The sequence below is a fragment of the Peromyscus maniculatus genome, chromosome 19 (assembly GCF_049852395.1).
Source record: "Peromyscus maniculatus bairdii isolate BWxNUB_F1_BW_parent chromosome 19, HU_Pman_BW_mat_3.1, whole genome shotgun sequence".
Lineage (NCBI taxonomy): Eukaryota > Metazoa > Chordata > Mammalia > Rodentia > Cricetidae > Peromyscus > Peromyscus maniculatus.
In genome coordinates, this window is record NC_134870.1 from 73,946,732 (window position 1) to 73,967,147 (window position 20,416).

Below are 20,416 nucleotides of genomic sequence, written 5' to 3' on the forward strand. Positions count from 1 at the left end.
CCACATAGAGCATTCAGTTCCAATGAAACCGACACACTTCAACAACTTCGCATTGTGTTCTCAAACTTTAAAAAATGACACAATTTCGATCCAGTTGCAGTGGGGAAGTACACTCCAGTCAGGACATTTCAAAGAACAAATTTTATTTTCACTTAAGAAAATCAGTTCAAATCACAAAGTGTAGATTCCATGCAGAACATGAGGGTGGGGAGACCTCAGAAGGGCTTATTTGGCTTAAGTGCAGGGATACAGACTCTGAATTTTTGGTGGTTTTGCTTTGTAAGTTTAATGGCATTCATGCTAGAGTTGTCATTATGAGATACATTTGATTGACAGCTCCTTAAGGAACAAGGACAACAGCATCAGGCACCAGGCAACTCACACCAGTGTTTAATAGCAGCATTTAAGCAATATCATTAGTAAAAGTCAAATTATAGCATACATAGATTTTTTTCTTTACTTTCCCCATTTAACCAAAAGCTTTAACTACAGAGAACCACAGGCAATATTATGTTTATCTCTTGGAGATAATAATATAGGCAAAGACATGCACATATTTAATTAACAGTGAGTTGAAACACTGACTTCAAAACTTCTTATGTAACAATTGTGAATATTGTTTTAAACTTTTGTGTTAGGATGCGGGGGGGGGGGGGGCCCCGCGGGGGAGGGAATTGACATGCCCTTGCCATGAAATCCTTCTTTTGAGAAGAACTGTCAAAATCTCTACAGCCCCCAAGGCTCTGAAAACCTGTGTTTCTGGGATTACCTCAATACCAGTAGTTGAACAGTAGAAATTTGAAGCGATTTAAATTCCATGTCAACTTTATTTTCCCCTAGAGGCATTAAGTTGGGCCTTCCAGGCCCATCAATCATTGTGAGTAGTTTTCTAAACCCTGGACACATGGAAGCCTTATATCAGACACCCCAGTGCCTGGGTTCTTTACCCTCTGATCTAGAAGCTGGGTGGCAGCTCTTGACCTGTGACTTGGGATCACCAGCATGGACGACACCGCAGCCAATGCTGTAGATGCACTCATCCTGGCTACCACCAACCCACAGGCTAAGGCTGGAGGGATGACCACATCCTGAGTCCCTCGGCTCCTCCATTAAACCTCAGGCCCTCTGCTCCCAGAGAAGGAAGAACAGGGCTCTCTGAACTTCCCACATCATTCCAAGTTTGAGACTCTTTTCCAGAACCTTCCACTACAGATGAGGATCTCTAACTCGGTATCCCCAAGAATAACTTGCCAAAAGAATTTAGACCCTAAGAAAGTCCTCCCAGCCATGCTCCTCCCTGCAGTGCTCATGGCCCTGGGGCTCAGGCAGACAGAACTTGAGAAATGCAGCGATGGTAAGCAACAGACACAGAACTGGATGCCTGCTCTCTCTGTCAGCTTCCCAGTCTCCCCATGATGTGAGAACTTAAGAAAGTTAGTCACCAGAAAGTTAAAACATGGAAAATAGCACTTGCAAACCCCCATGTACAGCTTCTGAATACATCTGTGTTATAGTTAGCCTTCATTTCTGGAGCTATTGCCTTTAATCTTTTATCCACGCTAGCTCTGTGTAAAAAATATCTGAAACCTGGACTGTTTACTCCCCTCACACACGTAAAGAACCGGTTCCTCGCTGGCTGAGAAGCTGAGAGACCCAGAGCACAGACACCCGAGAAGCTTGTATGCTGCTGCCTGCCCTTGAGTTTGCTCGTGGAAGCTGGTTTCTTGGCTACATCCATATAACCATTGCATCCTTTGGGAGCAAAAAAAAAAGATTAAAAAAAACCCTGCTGGCTTTCAGTCACACAGACTTTCTCATAGGCAGCGCTGGGTGGCTTTCACAGTGCTGTCCAATCACCTTTTGTTCACGGTGATTCCTTCCGGTCTAGTTAGGTGAAGCCCCTCCCAGCTCTACCTTCTTGAACCTCGGCTGTTTGTAATCGGCATCCTTCCTTCATCAGAAACACCCAAGGTGACAAGTTCCGTAACAAGATCGCCCTGGTTCCTCAAGGTCGCCAGCTGTCCCCTGGGTCTGAGGCACCTACAGCTCATCTTGTCTTGCAGCATGCCAGGAAGGATATGACTGCGGCTGTGGAAACTCAGTCACCAGCTAGGGTGTTCTCATAGAGGAGGATCTGGTGAAGGGCAGGGAGTTCAGGGGTCTCCAGAGCACAGTGTGGTGGAACTTACCCAAGAGACCCTAATGATACTGATCTGGGAGGCCAGCTCCGGAGCTGAGATGGCTCCCCTTCTGCTTGCACACCTCTGCCACTGAGTCAGGGCCTTTCAGAAGTAACAACACACACCTAACACATCAGAAGTAAGTTCTCAGAGGTGTGGCACTCTCGAGGCCTAGATCGCCACCAGAGGGGTGTCATGTCCGTCGCGTCTGGCCTGATCTTGTGCAGTCTGACTGTGGTAAGAACTGATTAGCCACCTTTGATCCGTTATGGAAACAGTTTGCCGCTGAAGCCTGCACCTCTCACACCTAGCTGTTTAAAGAGTCATTATTGTTGGGAGAGCCAAGAGGAATCCTAAGTCCAAAGCAAACAATGAGAGTATAGGAAGCATGGCCCAGCTCTGGCTATCCCTCCTCACCGACAGAATCTCCCCAAGTGTGCCACTATGGCTGAAGCTAAGGAAAGAGCAGGAGAGGGGGATAAAAGGGGCGTTTGAGAGGCAGCGAGTGAGGAAGGATGAGAAAAATTCACATAGGCCAGCAGCAGTGCATGCTCTGTGTTCACTGTTCGCTTTTCGAGGAAGTAGTTCACAGCTGTCTGTGGTCAGCTGAACCTGAAGTCACCTATATAGAAAGAGGAAGGGGAAGCTGCTTGGCCGACAATCTCATCCTCACTGTCCTCCCCTGGAGAACTCCCCAGAAGTGCAGAAACCCCCAGAAGCAAGCCCTGGGACCCACCTGGGGTTTCCCGAACAGTTCAGCAAGGGTTTGTCCACAGATCCTGAGCAATTCCAGGAGCCCGATTCCTTGAGTCCCCCTGAAGGTCCAGGACCAACACTGACTCCAGTCACTAGCAGATCTCTTCCTTCTGAGGACACAAGGACAGGTGACCACAGGGTCAACTGTGCCTGGAAAAGCTGGCCCATCCTGAGACTCTACTACAGGGAAGAGTTGACCACAACCTGAGTCAGGAGTCTTTCCTCATCTGTCACCACACGCCTGAGCAGCTTCAATACCCAAAACAAGCTAATGGAGAAAGAGCTTTGCAGAGCCACGGACATCGGATGCCACATAAATAAGCCAGCCTTAATAGTCGGCGTCTAAGCTTTTGAAATGCAGTACTGTGGTAGACAGCTCCTCAAAGAGACCTAGAGCACTCAAAGCTCAGCCAACAGGGGTTATCACACTGACTCCCACACTCCAAATTGCTAGAAGCCTAGCATGGTGGAGCCCAGACTCAAAGTCTTTTCAATACTTTGACATCTCTAATTTCTGAGAATCTGAAGCTACATAGTATAGCCTACGATGTCCAGAAGTCTGTTCTCCAGCAGAAAGATCCAAGGTGATGTCATAAGCCTGAGCAATAGACTCTGGTGAGTCATTTCTACAGGGCATGTAGAGGTGGAAAGCTCATTCCCTTCCCCTCTCCTCACTCATTCGTGTGGCCATACTACTGTCACTGCACCCAGAAGAGCACTTAAGAGCCCAAGACGCTCATGGGGCCAGCAAGAGGATTGACAGGACACAGCCAGCCACCAAGATCATCAAGGAGTAAATGTCCAGGCCTGCTAATGTTTGTCATCAGCGCATAGACAGGATCATCTCAGACCTGCAGACCAGCCTCTGAGCTGTCACACTGAGAAGAAAAGCCACCAGGCAGTATCAGAGGCACTACATGTGCACAAGAAAACAACAGAACACCTTGACAACTGTGTGACTTGACACATGCTAGCCTCACACAGAAGGAGCCTATATCCACAACATGTGAAGCCTTCTAAACAGTTCTTTATCCTCAACTTTTCCACTTAAGAGGGAAAATATTCAAAATATTCAAATATGGTGTCAATTTAAGCTACGTACAATTACCACTTGCAAGCCAATCAGCAATGATGAGGCTCGTTGGCCACCTGCTGTGCATGGTCATATAAGAAACAAGGCATTAACTAGACAGATTATCAACACGTCATCTAGAAGAAACCCAGCATGCAACTCTTTAATGGCCAAGGATCTGACTCACTTTCCTACACAGCCACTTACAGATTAAACACATGAGAAACATTTGCAACCAGCACAGATGAGAACTGGCACGTACGCGCTGGACAGCTGAGTTTCCCCAGGAAATATCCCATTCATGAATTTCTCTAGTTCCCACACTTCATGATAAGTGCACATGTATGTAACAAACCCTCAAAGCCAAGAGCATGATGCAGCCCCGCACCCGTTGTTCTTACTACACAATGAGGTCTTATCAAAACCATGATGGTGCTCAAGGACTCTGTAGCCCAGTATGGAAGAAAGTAGGTACTTAGGCAGGTGGTCCTCTCCTGTCTGAAGCATCCTGACCTGGAGTTTTAGAGTTTTAGTCAGCAGAAAGGAACTATCACAGCTGGACCTCTGTGCACCTGAGGGGGGCGGGAGAGTGGCGATTCACCCCATCTCGATTTGAAGCTGAATCATAAGCAGCTCCAGGCCCTGCACGACTCATGAACCTAGCAGCCAGCTCTCTCTTCTGACCTCTCACATCCAGGGGAGGCTGGATAACTGTGAAAACCATCAAGCAAGGATTTCTGGAGAGGTAGGAAGTTGAGACAAGAGGATAAAAGTACAAAAGACGGACAAAGGGGGACCAGAAACTATTCTATTCTCAATGTGTAAATAGAACACACTTTAGTCAAAAGCAACAATAACTTGCCTAAAATATTCAAAAAGGAGCCTTAGTCTCTTCCACTGCTGAATACATATGTGATCAGAATAGCATGGAACAAGTCTATTACAGTACCTCTTGGGAATGTTGCTGACTGAACTCTGTGGGAAGCTGGAATTGGTGTGTGTGTGTGTGTGTGTGTGTGTGTGTGTGTGTGAGAGAGAGAGAGAGAGAGAGAGAGAGAGAGAGAGAGAGAGAGAGAGAGAGAGAGAGAGAGAGAGCCTTCCCACTATTTAAATATTCCCAAGTCCATTTCTCCAGGAAAGGTCCCACAAAATAACAGCTACTTCAGAGCACTGAAGCTGAAAAGCTTGTAGAGGAAACATCAATTTTCTGTGAAACAGCCTAAAAAGCAGAGCTTTGCAGCCACCTGACTTCAAAGACCCACACATTTCCTCTTCCTCCTGGCTGCAGGAAACATGCTTGCTGTATCAGGGAGGTCGCCATCGTCCATTGTAGGACGGAAGGGAGGTCACCAGCATCCAGTGTGGTATGGAAGGGGGTCACCAGCATCCAGTGTGGTATGGAAGGGGGTCACCAGCATCCAGTGTGGTATGGAAAGGTCACCAGCATCCAGTGTGGTATGGAAAGGTCACCAGCATCCAGTGTGGTATGGAAGGGAGGTCACCAGCATCCAGTGTGGTATGGAAGGGAGGTCACCAGCATCCAGTGTGGTATGGAAAGGTCACCAGCATCCAGTGTAGGATGGAAGGGAGGTCACCAGCATCCAGTGTGGTATGGAAGGGAGGTCACCAGCATCCAGTATGGTATGGAAAGGTCACCAGCATCCAGTGTGGTATGGAAAGGTCACCAGCATCCAGTGGGGGATGGAAGGGAGGTCACCAGCATCCAGTGTGGGATGGAAAGGTCACCAGCATCCAGTGTAGGATGGAAGGGAGGTCACCAGCATCCAGTGTAGGATGGAAGGGAGGTCACCAGCATCCAGTGTAGGATGGAAGGGAGGTCATCAGCATCCAGTGGGGGATGGAAGGAAAGTCACCAGCATCCAGTGTGGGATGGAAGGGAGGTCACCAGCATCCAGTGTGGGATGGAGGGAAGGTCACCAGCATCCAGTGTGGTATGGAAGGGGGTCACCAGCATCCTGTGTGGTATGGAAGGGAGGTCACCAGCATCCAGTGTGGGATGGAGGGAAGGTCACCAGCATCCAGTATGGGATAGAAGGTACCTCCACACTGACCTTGATAATCACTTACCAGGAAGAGCCACAATAGAAGTTTGGCACATTAATGGACTCTCCCTGTACACATCTGGGTGACTTATCTGGCCCAGGTCTTAGGGACATTTTCCCAAACACTCCATTTAGTAGGAGTCTTTGCAGGAAATAGGCTACAATCAGAATCCTAAGCTATTTTAGAAATACACACAAGCTCTAGGCTAAGAGAAAATTATTAGAACGACAATTCCCAGGAAGCATCTTCCAGTTGCAGGAGCAGTTTGAACCAATATTTAGCAAATTTGAGGTTCGGGGTACAAGTTATCGCTTTCTTGCAGTAGCTCTAACCTTTAGATGTACTATCTGGGAAGGACACAGCCACAGGTGTGTGAATACATGCCACCAACACTCACACCAACATGCCTTCTGGACAAGCTCTGCCTTAGCCACGATATTGTTAAACACGTGCATCTAAGATGCCTCTGACCATGAGAGAACAAGGGAATCATCACAGCACAGAAAATCTCACACACAGGTTTGACCACGCCCCTCTGTGGACAGTGTGAATGAAGAAGGTATGACAATATCTACAACGGCAGCTTTGGGTTCCACAAATCACGAGGTATCTTTCTCAAGACAAAAAATACTTCTACTCCAAACAAACAACAACAAAAAAAATCCATGCAAAGGGCTTACAATTCTCTTTAAAATACCCACCTACTGCAGTATGCACGCCCTTCCCTGGCAACCATTGAAAAGTCATCATTTCCCATGATTTTAAGAGTTTTCCTTTTTCCGTCCAGAGAATGACTTAGGCCTTTGCAAATGTAAACATCGTTTACAGGCAGAAAGTCATGAAAATAAATAGATGAGCTGGAAAAGTTAACAAGCCAAAAGCTTACATTACGTTTGTTTTTTAACCTAAATTACACGCTTCATAGGAAGCTCTGATCTGGCACACATACAATGTTCTTTCTGGATTAAAAAAAAAGTGTCTTGCTTTTGTTTCCTACCTCCTAAAATATATCAGAGTCTTAAATCTAATCACTATTTTTCTGAGATATGACAATGTAATATTTTCACAGCATTTTCCTATGGCAAGTATAAATAAATATGAAATTGTCATGAAAAAATACACTTGTAAGACAAGTGGTAAGGATTCTGACTCTAAATTAACATTACCCCAGGGAATAATGCTTGGGGAAAATGAGCATTAAATATTTGTTGGGACAAGTTTAATGAAAAAAGTATGTCTGTGCAAGACAGCATTTCTCTAGGCGTACATATTCTCCCAAATGATTCTTTGTTTTCACTCACAACACAGAGTTTCCTTTGTCAGGACTCACCCTCTGGTGCCTCTTCCAGATCGGTGGTCCTCAGCAGAGTCCCTCGGCATTGCTTAATTCACCCTAAACTTCTCAGTTCACAGGACTGTTTCAAAGTAGAGGCACTGCTGATCTCCTGAGATGAACTTGATGGGTCTCATGTTCCCAGACAGACCTCTGGCTACCCATAAGAACAGACTTGAAAAGCCACCCCCCTCCACCCCACTTAGAAGAGGTGCCTGTCCATGAAGGTTCAATGGAACAAAATCCACTATTCTGCACCACAAGTGTATTTCAAAACACACAGCCTAGAATATTGGCTCTCCTCTCAAAACTAAAGGGAAAAAAAAAGAACTTTTCCCCTAAATTAACTGCCTTCAAAATGTAGATTTTTCTTCACTGTTTTACAGAACTGGCCTTATTCCATGGAAATCTGAACATATTTGTAGAATGCTATTGGACTCTCACTCCTTGAAAGACACAAACTGTACAGAATTTTCTTTTGTTTCAGAAATACAATTATAAAATGAAGCAAAATTGGAAAACAATCTTTGGTGGACCCAGGAGTTCCTAAACACAGTACTTTAACAGCCGTGGAATGTAGTTAGAATGATATGGATTGTTGTCAGGAGAACAAGCTGCCATGTTTCATGGTAGTTCACTGTATCCTCTTCTCTCTAACCCCCATGGGAGCTGGGGGACAGGAGGCCCCAGTGAACCTTCACACGTGGGTGCAGTTGGTGGATGGCGGGGTGTCTGCTCGGCTCCTGTTTTCTTTGGTATCACTGGGGAGTGATTCCTTGCGAATATGGCACTTGAACACTTGCTTGTATGCCTTCCGGAAGTTTTCCGAGAGAAAGGCATATATGATGGGGTTCACGGAGGAGTTGCTGTATGCCAGGCAGTGGGCAGTGATCCTGAAGAAGAAGGAAGCTTGGGTCAGCGGGAACGCTCCGAACTCAGCCCAGAGGTGGACGACGTGATGGGGCAACCAGGATATGCCAAAAACCACAACCACCACCAGGACTGTCTGTGCGGTCTGGAAGAGAAGAGTAATGGTAGAGGGTTGAAGAAGAGACAGGTGCTGCATGAATACACCAGTTACATCAGAAGAACACAGCACCATACAATACACCCCAATGGCAGTCCTATGTACTTCAATGGGATCAAATAAAGGGTTAAATTTGACCTCATGTAACACCTCTGTTCATCATCTCAAGACCTTACAGGGTCCTGCCTCCTAGGCGTGTATTCAGTACATGTGAAATGTGGTAAGGTATGAAATTAGAAAGGTTAGGAATAAGATTAAGGACTGTCATTCCAACTAGCAAAATTCTTCCAGCAGCCAAGAGATCCGGAGCAGGATCTGAACCAGAGTTCTGAACCAGTGTCCCCTAAATACAAGACCCTGACTCACAGAACAAAACAACAGAACAGCAAGTCTCTTCCAGTGGGCACACGCCAAGTTTCATTAAGAGCCTGGAGCTCAGACGAACACTGACACAAACGAGTGGAAGATGTTGGTTTCTCCTCATTAGGTATTTACTGAAGACAGGATGGAGACTGGGAAACTAACAGTCTCACAGAGTCATTCCAAGTGCAGCCTGTAGACCAGTCGGAACTATTGCTTGCTAGCTTAACTTTGACCACACTCCTGTTGCTCCTAAGTCAACAACACTCAGAAATTCTGGGCAGGGTCTCCATGTTTCTTAATGATTCCTACTGAACAGACAACAGGAGAAAACTGTGTTGTTGTTTGTTTTTGCTCTTTTGGGGGGCCCGCCACTCAGCTCCCAAATAAATCATATATGGAGGCTTATTCTTAATTATAAATGCTCGGCCTTTGCTTGGCTTGTTTCTAGCCAGCTTCCCTTAAGTTATCCTGTCTACCTTTGGCCTCTGAGATTTTCCCGCTCTCTTACATCTATAAATCTTACTCTTACTCCATGTTGGCTGTGTGGCCAGGTGTCTGGCCCCTGGAATCCTCCTCCTTCTCTGGCTACTTCTTCCTGTCCCTCTCACCCCAGATTTCTCCTTCTATATATTCTTTCTGCCTGCTAGCCCTTCCTATCCTTTCTCCTGCCTTGCTATTGACCGATTCAGTTCTTTATCAGATCATCAGATGTTTTAGACAGGCAAAGTATCACAGCTTCATAGTCAAACAAAGGCAACATAAACACAAGCAACACATCTTAAAATAATATTCTACAACAAAACTGTCATTTTGTGATCTCAACACAAGGGAACACATACTGACGGAACCATGTACTGTGCATGGGCAAGGCCTCCCAACTGGCCACCCATCTAGAAAGCAGGGCAAACCTCAGAAGACCTTTTGTAGAAGACTCTGCTGATAGGAATGTAGTTCATGGCAGGACTTCCTCTACTGCTTCTCATAAAAGGGGATCCTATTGTTCTATGTAATATAGAATTATATTAAGTCTGAAATATAGTACATGGTGTCAACACCTCCAGGACTGATTCTTGGCAATGAGCTAAGAGAGCAGCAGAAGGTTCATCACTGAGGAGGGTTAAAAACAAGTAGGAATGACCAGACTTCTGATCTAGAAGGTAGGGAAGGGACTAGCTGGATTTCAGGTCAAGAACAGCAAATACTAGGAGGCATGAGGGACAGGAGAGGAAAGCTAAACTCACTATCAAGAGATGTCATGGGTTTTGCAAGACATACTGGCCAGATAGTAGGTCTGTTGATCATCTTTGGAGATGACAAAACCACCCCACAAGACTTGATTTCTTCGTTAATGAAGAAAATCAATGAACGAAATGATTCTCAGATTTTGCCTGGATCATGTGAGCACTAAACCAGCTCATCTATTAAAAACTCACAGGCAGGTGTTACAAAGTGAAAGCTTGCCTATTAAGTCCACTTACAGCCTGGGCTACAGAGCAAACGTAATTAGCTCACATATATTAAGGAAGTGTTTGCTATCAATCCATTTGCCCATTAGTGTGTGAGAACTGCCACTCTCTGGTGATTTTGTCAAACAATCTAGAAATGATTATATCCACAACACAGGAGAAGATAGCTTCCTCCATCAAAGATGATCAGTCCATCTCTCTACAAAAGTACCACCCTGTCAACAATGCACGTCATTGCTTCTTTTAGGAAACACGGGCTAAGTGCAAAGCTAAGAGCAGATCTACACCTTGGCAGCCTACAGGTAAGATTCATATCTTATCAAGATCTGAAATGCAAATGGCTGTGTGCCCTGAGTATGCAGTAGTTTTTATGGCAGCTGTTTCTCTGAGCATCTGTGATTTACCCAAACGTGACCTCTAAATGTTTGCAATCCCTCGGCTTTTCTCAGAAATGTGCCTATGAGCCAGGTTCTTTTTTCGTGGTCAACTGGCAGCTTTGAATGCAAGTACCTAATACTTTATGATACAGATATTAGGAACAAATACTAGATTCATATCCATATGAACTATCATCTACCCAAGGCTGCTCCTGTGAGAGCTAGAATGCTTCTGAGCACCACAACAGTCCAGCTGGGAATCTCAGAGAAGCTACACTCTCTCCTGTGTGTCTCTTTAAGCACCAAAGTCCACCTGAGTTGATGTTCTTAGCTGTCTCACGTGTCTGTGTCCTTCATACAAGCCCTGGGCCCTGGTTCCAGTCTTTGAGTTCACTCCACTTCAGCCACAGTAGTATGAAAAGCCAGATGTTCCCCAAGAGTGGGTGTTACTTTCCTATCCTCCTCCTCCTCCTCTACCTCCTCCTTCTCCATTATTTTTATTTATTTATTTATTGTTCATTCAAGAAACGCTAGTGGAGCTGGAAAGAGCAGAATTGAGCAGGTAGAAACTCTGCCCTGATTAGAAACTATCCTTCTTGATGGATGACAGCTCCTCGAGTATATAACTCAAAAAGCAACATCTAGAATACATCAGCTCAAAGTTAAAGATCTATTCAGAATAATGGATGTGTTCTAATCCCAGCCCCTGGACTGTGGTAGGTCAGTGTGCCCATCATTACCCAAGAGCACTCTGGGCCCTGTCACTATGACTGACTCAGTGGATAATAGTTATCAGATAGTTACCTTGGAATCTGCCTCTTTGCAAAGCCCAGAAGCTTTTGTGAATCCCTGATGAACTGCATAAAAGCCACAATAAAACTGGTGTTATCCTGTGGACCTTAAGTGAAAGCAATTAAAGAGGTTTCACTTGATCCTGACAGCTCCCACGGCAGAAGCGTGTCTGCTCATAGACAAGGCAAGGACAGCTGCCTCTGTTGTATCCCTCTGAGTATCAGAATGTAACATGGACTCCCCTGCATGGGAAGCGCGAGGCTGCAACAGAGACACTGCTCTGCATGAAAAAAGGAGGGTTTTCATCTTCATTTCCAACACTGTGTCCCTGTTTCTTACAAAACCGTTTGTCTTTACCAGGGATGGTGTGATAGTCAGCATATACATTACTGACATCATTCACTCATTTGGAGCACAGAACCCTGACTACCTTTGACAGAGGAGCGGTATACACACTTGAGATATGACCCTTTATTAGCATGGTTTCTCTTTCTTCCTTACACTGGACCCATCTTAAAAAAAAATAGTCTCCCTTGAGTAGTAAGTTGATCTCTTCAAGGAGTCTGAGACGCCTGCCTTTTCTTCAAAGTCTCACTCACAATGTGTCTCACAGAACTGGGCTGGGGCCGAAAGAATGAACACACAAGGTGAGGACATGAAAAGCCCCATGAAAGCGGTGTCAGCGACAGCCAGAAAGCTCACTGGGCAAGCCAGGAATCAGAAAATAACGACAAAAATGCTTCTGTTGAAAGAGCCCCGAAGTTCATAGGACGTCAGTGGACCTTCGACAAGGTTTCCCCTGAGCACCTACCCGATATGGTGCCTAGCTCATCCTCCCTGTGGTACCTAAGGCTCTTCTCTCAGGCCAGCCAGCTTCAAGCCAGAAGCATCTCTTCCTGCCTAGTAGTGCTTAAGCAAAATCCTTAATAGGTTATTAAGCTTTTAATTATTACTGCAGGGCTGGAGAAATGGCTCCGTGGTTAAGAGCACCAGCTGCTCTTCCAGAGGACCGATGATCAATTCTAATACCCATATGGCAGCCCACAACTCTCAGTACAGTCCCAGGAGAGCCAAAACCCTCTTCCGGCCTTGAAAGGCACTGCACACGTATGCTGCACAGGTATACACACAGGAAAATGCCTGTGCAGAATACATACACATTTAAAAAAAAAAAAAAAGAAGTCAATTGTTCCTGACTGAAAAGAAATCTTATCTTCTTCCTGCATTTTCCACCATACGTAAATAGTTGTCCAATGTGCCCATCACAAAGGGTTGCCCTTCATAACAGTGATAGAACTCACAGAGAAAGCTCTGTCTGATGATGTGACTGGGTACATCTCCCGGACTCATGGGTTGAAATTTGATCACCAAGATGATGGTATCTAGAGGTCAGCCCATTGAGAGAGGATGAGGCTATGAAGGAAAGGCCCTTCATAGTGGGGTCATTGTCCTTATAAAAGAGCCCAGAGTGCCACCCACTCCATCCAGCATTGGTGGATGCAAAGAGAAGGCTGGGGCCAAAAATCTACCAGAGCTTGACCTTGGTCTTCCAGCCTCCAGAACTGTAGGAAATAGATTCCTACTGTTTATAAGCTACACACTGTGGGATATTTTGTCCTTGTCACATTAACAAATGAGTACAGCACATGGACAGAAAACTGCTAAGCCACTGAGTAGGCCTGGAAATAAATATTATCAAAATGAGCATATTACTAAAATCTCTACTCCACTGACCCATTCTCCATGGGAACCCATTTCCCATCAATCCATGACTGTGGTTTGGATGTGCAATGTCCTCTAAGCAAGGCTCACGGGTTTGAAGCCTTGGTCCCCAGCTGAGGATGGGCCTTGAGGTAGGGCCCAACTGCAAGAAGTCAGTCACTGGGGGGCAGACACTGAGGTGTCCCAGCTCAGCACCACTTCCTGCCCCTCTCTGACTTCTGAATGATGACACAATGTGACCAGTCACCTCACGCTTCTGCCACCATGCCTGAACTCTCAGCCCAAACAATCCTTCCTCCCTTGAATCACTTCCTTTTGGATATTTGATGACAATAACAAGGTAAGCCGTACAGCCATTGACCATCAAGATGTGTCTTACATCAGCCTCCATCAGAGTCCCACACCGTCCCTCATATAGTCAGCATTGAGCATGGGTGCCCTGATGACCTGTGCTGAGATGCAGAAGGGTCCGTGGTGGAATGTCACAGGCTGCGCTGCTCTCTGCCAGGATGGCTCTTTTCTACCTCAGCCTCTTACTGCTCCTCTGTCTTCCTTCTCCTCGTCACCTTGCTTCTCTTGCCCTCTCTGTTGCTCCCCCTCCCAAGCAGCTCTTTCCTACCTCTTTCATATACACACACACCCCACAGTCCTGTGTGTTTGTTCTATGCAAACAAAAAGGCAATTAAATCTGCCAGATGAGCTCCGACATCTGTTCAGCAGCCATGAGGGGTTAGAGTCTGAGAAGGGAGGAGAAACATCTCCCTTCTCATTGCTCAAACTTTCTTCCTCATGGAGTGGGAATGAGCAAAAGAAGATTTTATATAAATGGGTATTCATTTTACATGTGCACATGCTTACAAAATGGCCATTTATTCTACGTTATGAAATAAAAGTGAGGTTTTCCTCGTCTTCTCTTACAAGGGATTGCTTGCATCATCCCTTTAAACACATTCTTCTTTCTGGGACCTTTTTAGCTTCCCATCAACATCTCTTCAAAGACAAGGATGCGAATAAGTGAATGTTTCTCTAAGAAGAGTAGTTGCATCTTCTCAATCAGAATAAACTTGTTCTTGTTTTATAGTCATAGGAATTAAACCTCAGGCCTCATGCGTGTCAGGGATAGGCTCTACCATGAAATTGCATCCCGGCCCTTTTCAATTTACTTTGTATTTTTTTGACAAATTGTGTCTTGCTAAGTGACTCAGATTTGCCTTGAACTCCAGATTTGGTATCCTCCTATCTCAGCTCTCCAAGTAGCTGAGATTAGAGGATTTCACCACCTGGCTTAAATCTTTTGAATTAATACTAAAAATTTAGCATATTTGGAAGGTATCTCCCTCACTGTTAAATCCCAATAAGCCCTTCTTCTCTAGTCTCTCTCTCTCTCTCTCTCTCTCTCTCTCTCTCTCTCTCTCTCTCTCTCTCTCTCTGTGTGTGTGTGTGTGTGTACCTGTGCATGCATGCCCACACGCACACAAGCATAGGTCACAGTTGTGAGCACATGCTTGTGGAAGCCAGAGGACAACATCAGGTATCTTTCCTCAGGAACAGTTCACCTTGTTTTTTTCTTAAGCAGGGTCTTTCACCGGCCTGTAACTTACTGACTAGGCTGGAATGCTGGCCAGGGAGCCCTAAGGATCTGCCTGTCTCTGCCTTACCAGTTCTGAGATCACAAGGGCACACCACCAGGTCCAACTTTTCTTTTCTTTTCTCTTTTAGATATGTTTGTTTGCTTAATGAATATGAATGTTCTATCTGCATGTACGGCTTTATGTCAGAAGAGGCCATCAGATTCTAGGAAAAATGGTTGTGAGCCACCATGTGATTGCTGATAACTGAACTCAGGACCTCTGGAAGAGCAGCTGAGTGCTCTTAACCCCTGGGCCATCTCTCCAGCCCTCTTCTTTTCCTTTAAACATGGATTCTGGAGATCAAACTCGGTTTCTCCTGCTTGCATGACAAGCATTTTATTAAATGAGTTATCGCCCCAGCTCCCTGAAGGACGTTACTCTCCAAACACTTACCCTACTGAACATCTTTGGACATCCATGCTTTTCTCTTGATGCTGGCTCCCAAAGGAAGCCAATTCCTTCCAGAAACCAGGGCTCAGCTTGTTCCTGCACAGTACCTACACTCTATGAAGAACCTCCCAAGGAAAAATTCCACCAGGTCCTTAATTGTTCTTAAGGACTCATTTTCTTAGAGGTGAGAAGCGGTGCTTCAAGAAAAAAACTAATAGATTAAGAGAATGTGGAAGCTGCGTTAAAATACAGAATTGGTAGCAGCAGAGGATTCAGGGCTGATTCTTGCCGTAGAATTCATACTTTATCAATTGTTATAAAGAAAAATCTGCAAGATTAACACTAAACCCAACTAATGACTGCTGGGATGGAAGGAAGGGCTGGGGCAGAAGGCTGAGGCAGTCATTTATTCTTAGGGAGCTGGTAACGTAAGTGTGTGTGTGTGTGTGTGTGTGTGTGTATTATGGTATCCCAAATGGGAGTTATTTTGAGCTGCTGAGAAGAAAGGCATCTCTTTGGGAGGCAGAAGCAGGAGGATCACTGCAAGTTCAAGGATAGTCTGTTCTTCATCACAGGCTCCAGGACAGCTAGAGTTGCATGGCAAGACTGTCTACAAACTCTTGGGGCTGTGTTAGGGGAGTGGGACTCCTCCACGTTGACGTGGATAAACAGGGAAGTCAGAGCAGGTTCTTCTTTACTTAAGTCAAAACTTTTAGAGTAAATATGATTATCTGAATGATAATTTACTATATATATAATTGATCAGAGTAATTATTTAGAAAGAAAAACAAGGTATTTTAAGATATTATTGGTAATGTGTGTGGGTTAAAATGTCTGGTTATCCTCCCTCTAATCAAATTTACCTAATAATTTCATTCCACTGTCTAAACCTAGAAATCACATGGATTTCATCTGAGGAAAAGATAAATTAATCCTGGCATGTAAAACAGCTTTTCCTCAATGAATGAAAGTGCAGTGAATCCCAGAGGGTGGAAGCTTTAACTTGACTCAGCAGAAGGCATTAAACGGGAGTCCCTGCATGAAGAAAACAGTTAAAGAGGGGTAGGACCCCAGCAAGTTTTCCTTCTGGCCCCTCTGTGCCAAATCAGCTTAAGTCCAGGGAAGAGCTAAGGCTACTGACTCTGCTCTTGGGGCTGAAGAGAGCAACACACGGACGCTTTCACAGACGAGAATCCAACTGATAGCTTCGCATCATGCTTAAGATGTTGTTTGCTGAACATGCAAATTACATCACAAGGCCCTCTGTGCTCTCCCAGGACGTAGGTCCGACCTCTGGAAGTCTGTCTTTCCTGGCCTCCACACTTTGTCCAACACAGCTGAACGGTGGTTGCCTGCCACACCTCTCCCTGGCCTGACTTCTTCTCCACCCGACCCCCTTAACAGTCACAGTTCACAAAAGTGTCCATCTCGGACAACTGGTTTTCAACCTGTGAGTGGATGTGAAGATAATTTAAAGCAAAAACAAGCTAAGCTCTCAAAACTCGACAGACGTGGCATCTGTTTGTGAATCTTACCTTTTTCTTGGATGCTTCTGACTTTTTTGACATGTTCTTCAACTTCTTATGCAGATGATTAAGGACCTGCAAAAGGAAGACAGATAGAACAAATTCACCTCATGCTTACTTACACTTTGTCTCTTTTCCAGTGGCAACCACTGAACATTCTGGTATGATAATACTGCTGTTTATAAAACAATAAAAATAGAAGGGCATCTTAGATTAAAAAAAAAAAACAAAAAAACAGCCCTGAATGAAGCCGCTAAATATGTTCAGAGGTATCCCTGGATGACGGACCATACCCAGACATGGATAGAGTCACAGAGAATGCTAGCATGCTCAGAGTTTCTTGGAGAAAGAGCCTCACCTGGGGTGGGGGTGGGGCTTACTACTGCAGTCCACTGCTCTACCTGCCTTAGTTCTTTCTGCCCAAGAGTCTACATGCCTACAGGCACCAGGCCCTACTCTAAATGGGGCACAAGGAGAGCTCAGAGACGCGTTGAAAACTAGAGTCCCGGGCTGTGGGAGTTCATGATGCAGTAGAGAAAACCAAGTGAACAAGGAAGAGACCACAGCCTGACAGTTACTCTGTGTGGCTCCCCAGATCTGCACCGGTTTCTGGGGCTTGCTACGAACCCCACCCATTACAAATCTCCTAGAGCAAAGCGCAAGCCAGCAAAGCTCATCCTTTTTCATATAGTTCAAACACTGTGTGGTCCTCAGACAGTCCCTTTTAGGAATTTGGCATCACTGGTGATTGCAGGTTTTACCCTTACCATACCTGTCAGGGAGATGAGCTAACTTTAATAAATTGAGAAGCCATTCTGTGCTCTTGCCACTGTCCTATTTGGGAGAAAGGATGTGAATGTGGTTGTTGCTGTTACACACAGGAATTCACAATCTGAACTTGCTCCACCGCTGGCTACCCTGCAGAGCTGGTCCCAGGTTTGTTTTCTAATCTGATGGAATAAATTGAATAAATGGCAAAGGGCTTGAAGTGGTCTGTGGGTTTCTGAAGAGGCTCTCAGGACATGGAGGCATGTTCCAGCCACTTGGATGCTTCCCTCCAACACCGCAGAATGGAAATAATTGAATTGAATTTGCCTCACTGCCGAAGCCTGCTCCACTCTGCTGGAGGCAGCACCATCAGTCACGTCCTAATTGAGAAACCTCAGGATTCATTTACCCGCCCTCCCTGCCCTCACAGCCAGAGCAGCCAACCTGGCAGCCGTCTTCGGGTGCAAATCTGTCCTCAGATTTCGTGCCCTACTGAGACGTTTCTCACTGCTGAAAACACTTCCGTGTCTCTCGGCCACACAAGTCTTTGCTGTTGTGGGAGCAAGTGGATAGCTCGATGATACACAGAGAAGTAGCTCTGTTCTGCCTACAGAAAGTACGTGGAAGGCAGGAACTGAGAAGTTTTCAACAGCAGCAATGAGGAAAATTTGTAAGAGGAAGGCGAGGGCTGGAGCCAGGAGCCTGCGGATGACTGACAGGCTAGCCGACAATGGCTGGCGTGTTTGTAAATTCCCACATATAACAGCAACATTCATGTCGTTTCTCCAGACAGAACAGTGGCAAGAGAACAGAATGGCTTCTAAGCAGCTCTTCTAACTGGAAGCATCTTTTGCATAGATGTTAATATCTGCAAACTTATTAAAGCTAGCTTATCTCTCTGACAGATATGCAAAGTAGAAAACCTGCAAGATAGTCATAAATCACCAGTGATGCTGAACTCCTAAAGGAAGTTGTCTAAAGACCAGAGAGGGAAAAGGATACAGGAGATGCAAAAACAAATTCACTACAGGAGCATCGGTGGACTGCTTATTGATGTTACTCAAGTTCACACAATCAGACCAACTAAGCTGGGTCCTAGTCCACAGAGATGAGTCTAGATGTGTTTTTCTTAGCTGTTTCCCTTCTACAGCTCAGGCTATGAACACACAGTGGCATACTGTGACAGACTTTAAAGTCCTGACATCAAGGAAGAGAATATAGCCATTGGAGTCAGTTATGCTACCATCTCTTGAGACAGTGAGCATAACAGGGATGTGTCCTCACTTTAGACCTAGGAGGGCTCTAAGCAGAATGCATGCTGAAGGAAGAGAGTGGTGGGCAAGAGCCCTACAGTGCAGAGAGGAAGCATCTGCAGGAGCACAGGGCTGTTCCAACTCACTGTGCTCTCCAGGGTCTTTCGGGTGCAAAAAACTGTCTTGCTAAACATGGATGAAAAGATCACCTCTAGAATGCAGTTCATTCATTGATTTTAAAAAGAAAAAAATCTAAAAGACATGGTAATCTCAAGTGCTATTTTGGCCATCTGTGGTTGCTCACACTGACCATCAGCCCAGTTCTTGGACATACACAGTCAGTTCTGAACCTACCACTGAAGTTTCAGAATCACTAACTAATCACACCTACTTAATGCCTGCCAGAAAACAGTCCAGGTAACTTATCTCCAGCTTCCTAGGCCCTGGGATAAATTTCCAGGTATTAACACTGACTCAGAAGGTGTTTCCGACTAGAATACCGCTGAGAAGCCAACTTTTTCTGCATGAAAAATATTCAAATGATCATCTATTCATTAATTCTTAAACTTTGTCTTCTGTGGGACTTTTGTAGACTCTGTTGACAGCCTATTTAGTCCTAAAACTTTACCTTTTCATTTCCACAAAGACTGAAATGATTTTTCCCCCTAGGGTCTTTGGGATGAAATGAAGAAAGCGTATGTCTCCTTTTCAAAGCGGCAATTAGAATTTAAGAGACCAATATTTTTAAATATGGCTCTAGTTCCCAGCTCCTTGTCCTCCAGGAACCAATTAATTGTCACCTCCAGAAAGGAAACCCTTCCTCAATCCTTTGCCAGTCTGACCATCTGGTCCGTGGCTGCATCCCTCTGAAAGTCTCTTTCTCATTGATAAACTAGAGATGGCAGTTCCCACCCAGAGACTCACAGAACAAGCTCATGGGTGTGTGCCCCATACCCCACAACTCCCTGTGCAGAGCAGCCTTTGCTCTGCATTTGAAAAGACGGAATGAATGAATGAACCGGCTACCTCCAAACAGCTGGGCTGCTCTTGCAGCTTTGAAACCAGAGCACTCATTCAGGAAATACAGCCATTCAAAAGACACACTGGTCATCTAGACGCGGGGAAGATGGATTTTTCTGGGGGAGATGTGCCTTATGGGTGGAATGTAAGAAACCATTGCTTTTCTAGACAGGAGGTTATGTATGGTCCTACTGTCACAGCCCAAAAGATCGGGAGTCGGGGAAGGATAAGTTGCATGGAAACTTTAGAATTTGCCCTGCAGGGGATTTTTTCCCCCTGCTGGTTCTGATAGTACCCTGAAAGGAAATATGACACTGAAGTAACCCCTAGAGTCACATCAAGTAGCCACTAAAAATAGGCTCGCTCTGGATTACTAGAAATTGAGTAGTGCCTAAGAGGTTTAAGGCTTTTGATTAACATAAATGCCCAAGGCTCTGTAATTCTTTAATTTGTGAGCCACGGGTCCTTCAGAACACATGAAGACAGGATGAGTACGCAGCTCCTCAGAAACCAGGAGTCAGCTTGTTCCTGCACAGTACCTATATATAGCTGCGTGCTCTTGCTATCCCTCTCCTGGGTGAGCTCACCACACGAGTCCCTAACACTGTTCACACAACCTCGCTGGAAGAAACACCTGTCCTTCCACCCATGGTTCCCTGGGAACTTCAGTCAAGTC

At 45.3% G+C, this 20,416-nt stretch overlaps 1 protein-coding gene across 3 annotated transcripts in view; it reads right to left on the reverse strand.

Moving 5' to 3' along the window:
* The window catches only part of Galr1 (galanin receptor 1), a 23,506-nt gene continuing 3,090 nt past the window's right edge, over window positions 1–20,416 (reverse strand). Inside the window, exons 2-4 of one of the 3 annotated variants that reach the window (XR_013046207.1) lie at window positions 16,709–16,774; window positions 7,403–8,420; window positions 1–6,929 (exon numbers count right to left, since the gene is read on the reverse strand). Coding sequence is in view for 1 of the 3 variants with exons in the window: in XM_076555626.1 (XP_076411741.1) it covers window positions 8,103–8,420; window positions 16,709–16,774 (384 nt within the window). In the remaining 2 variants the exon portion in view is untranslated. Of the gene's footprint in view, window positions 8,421–16,708; window positions 16,775–20,416 lie in introns of all 3 variants that reach the window. The other 2 variants (XR_013046206.1, XM_076555626.1) reach the window with 2 other exon arrangements.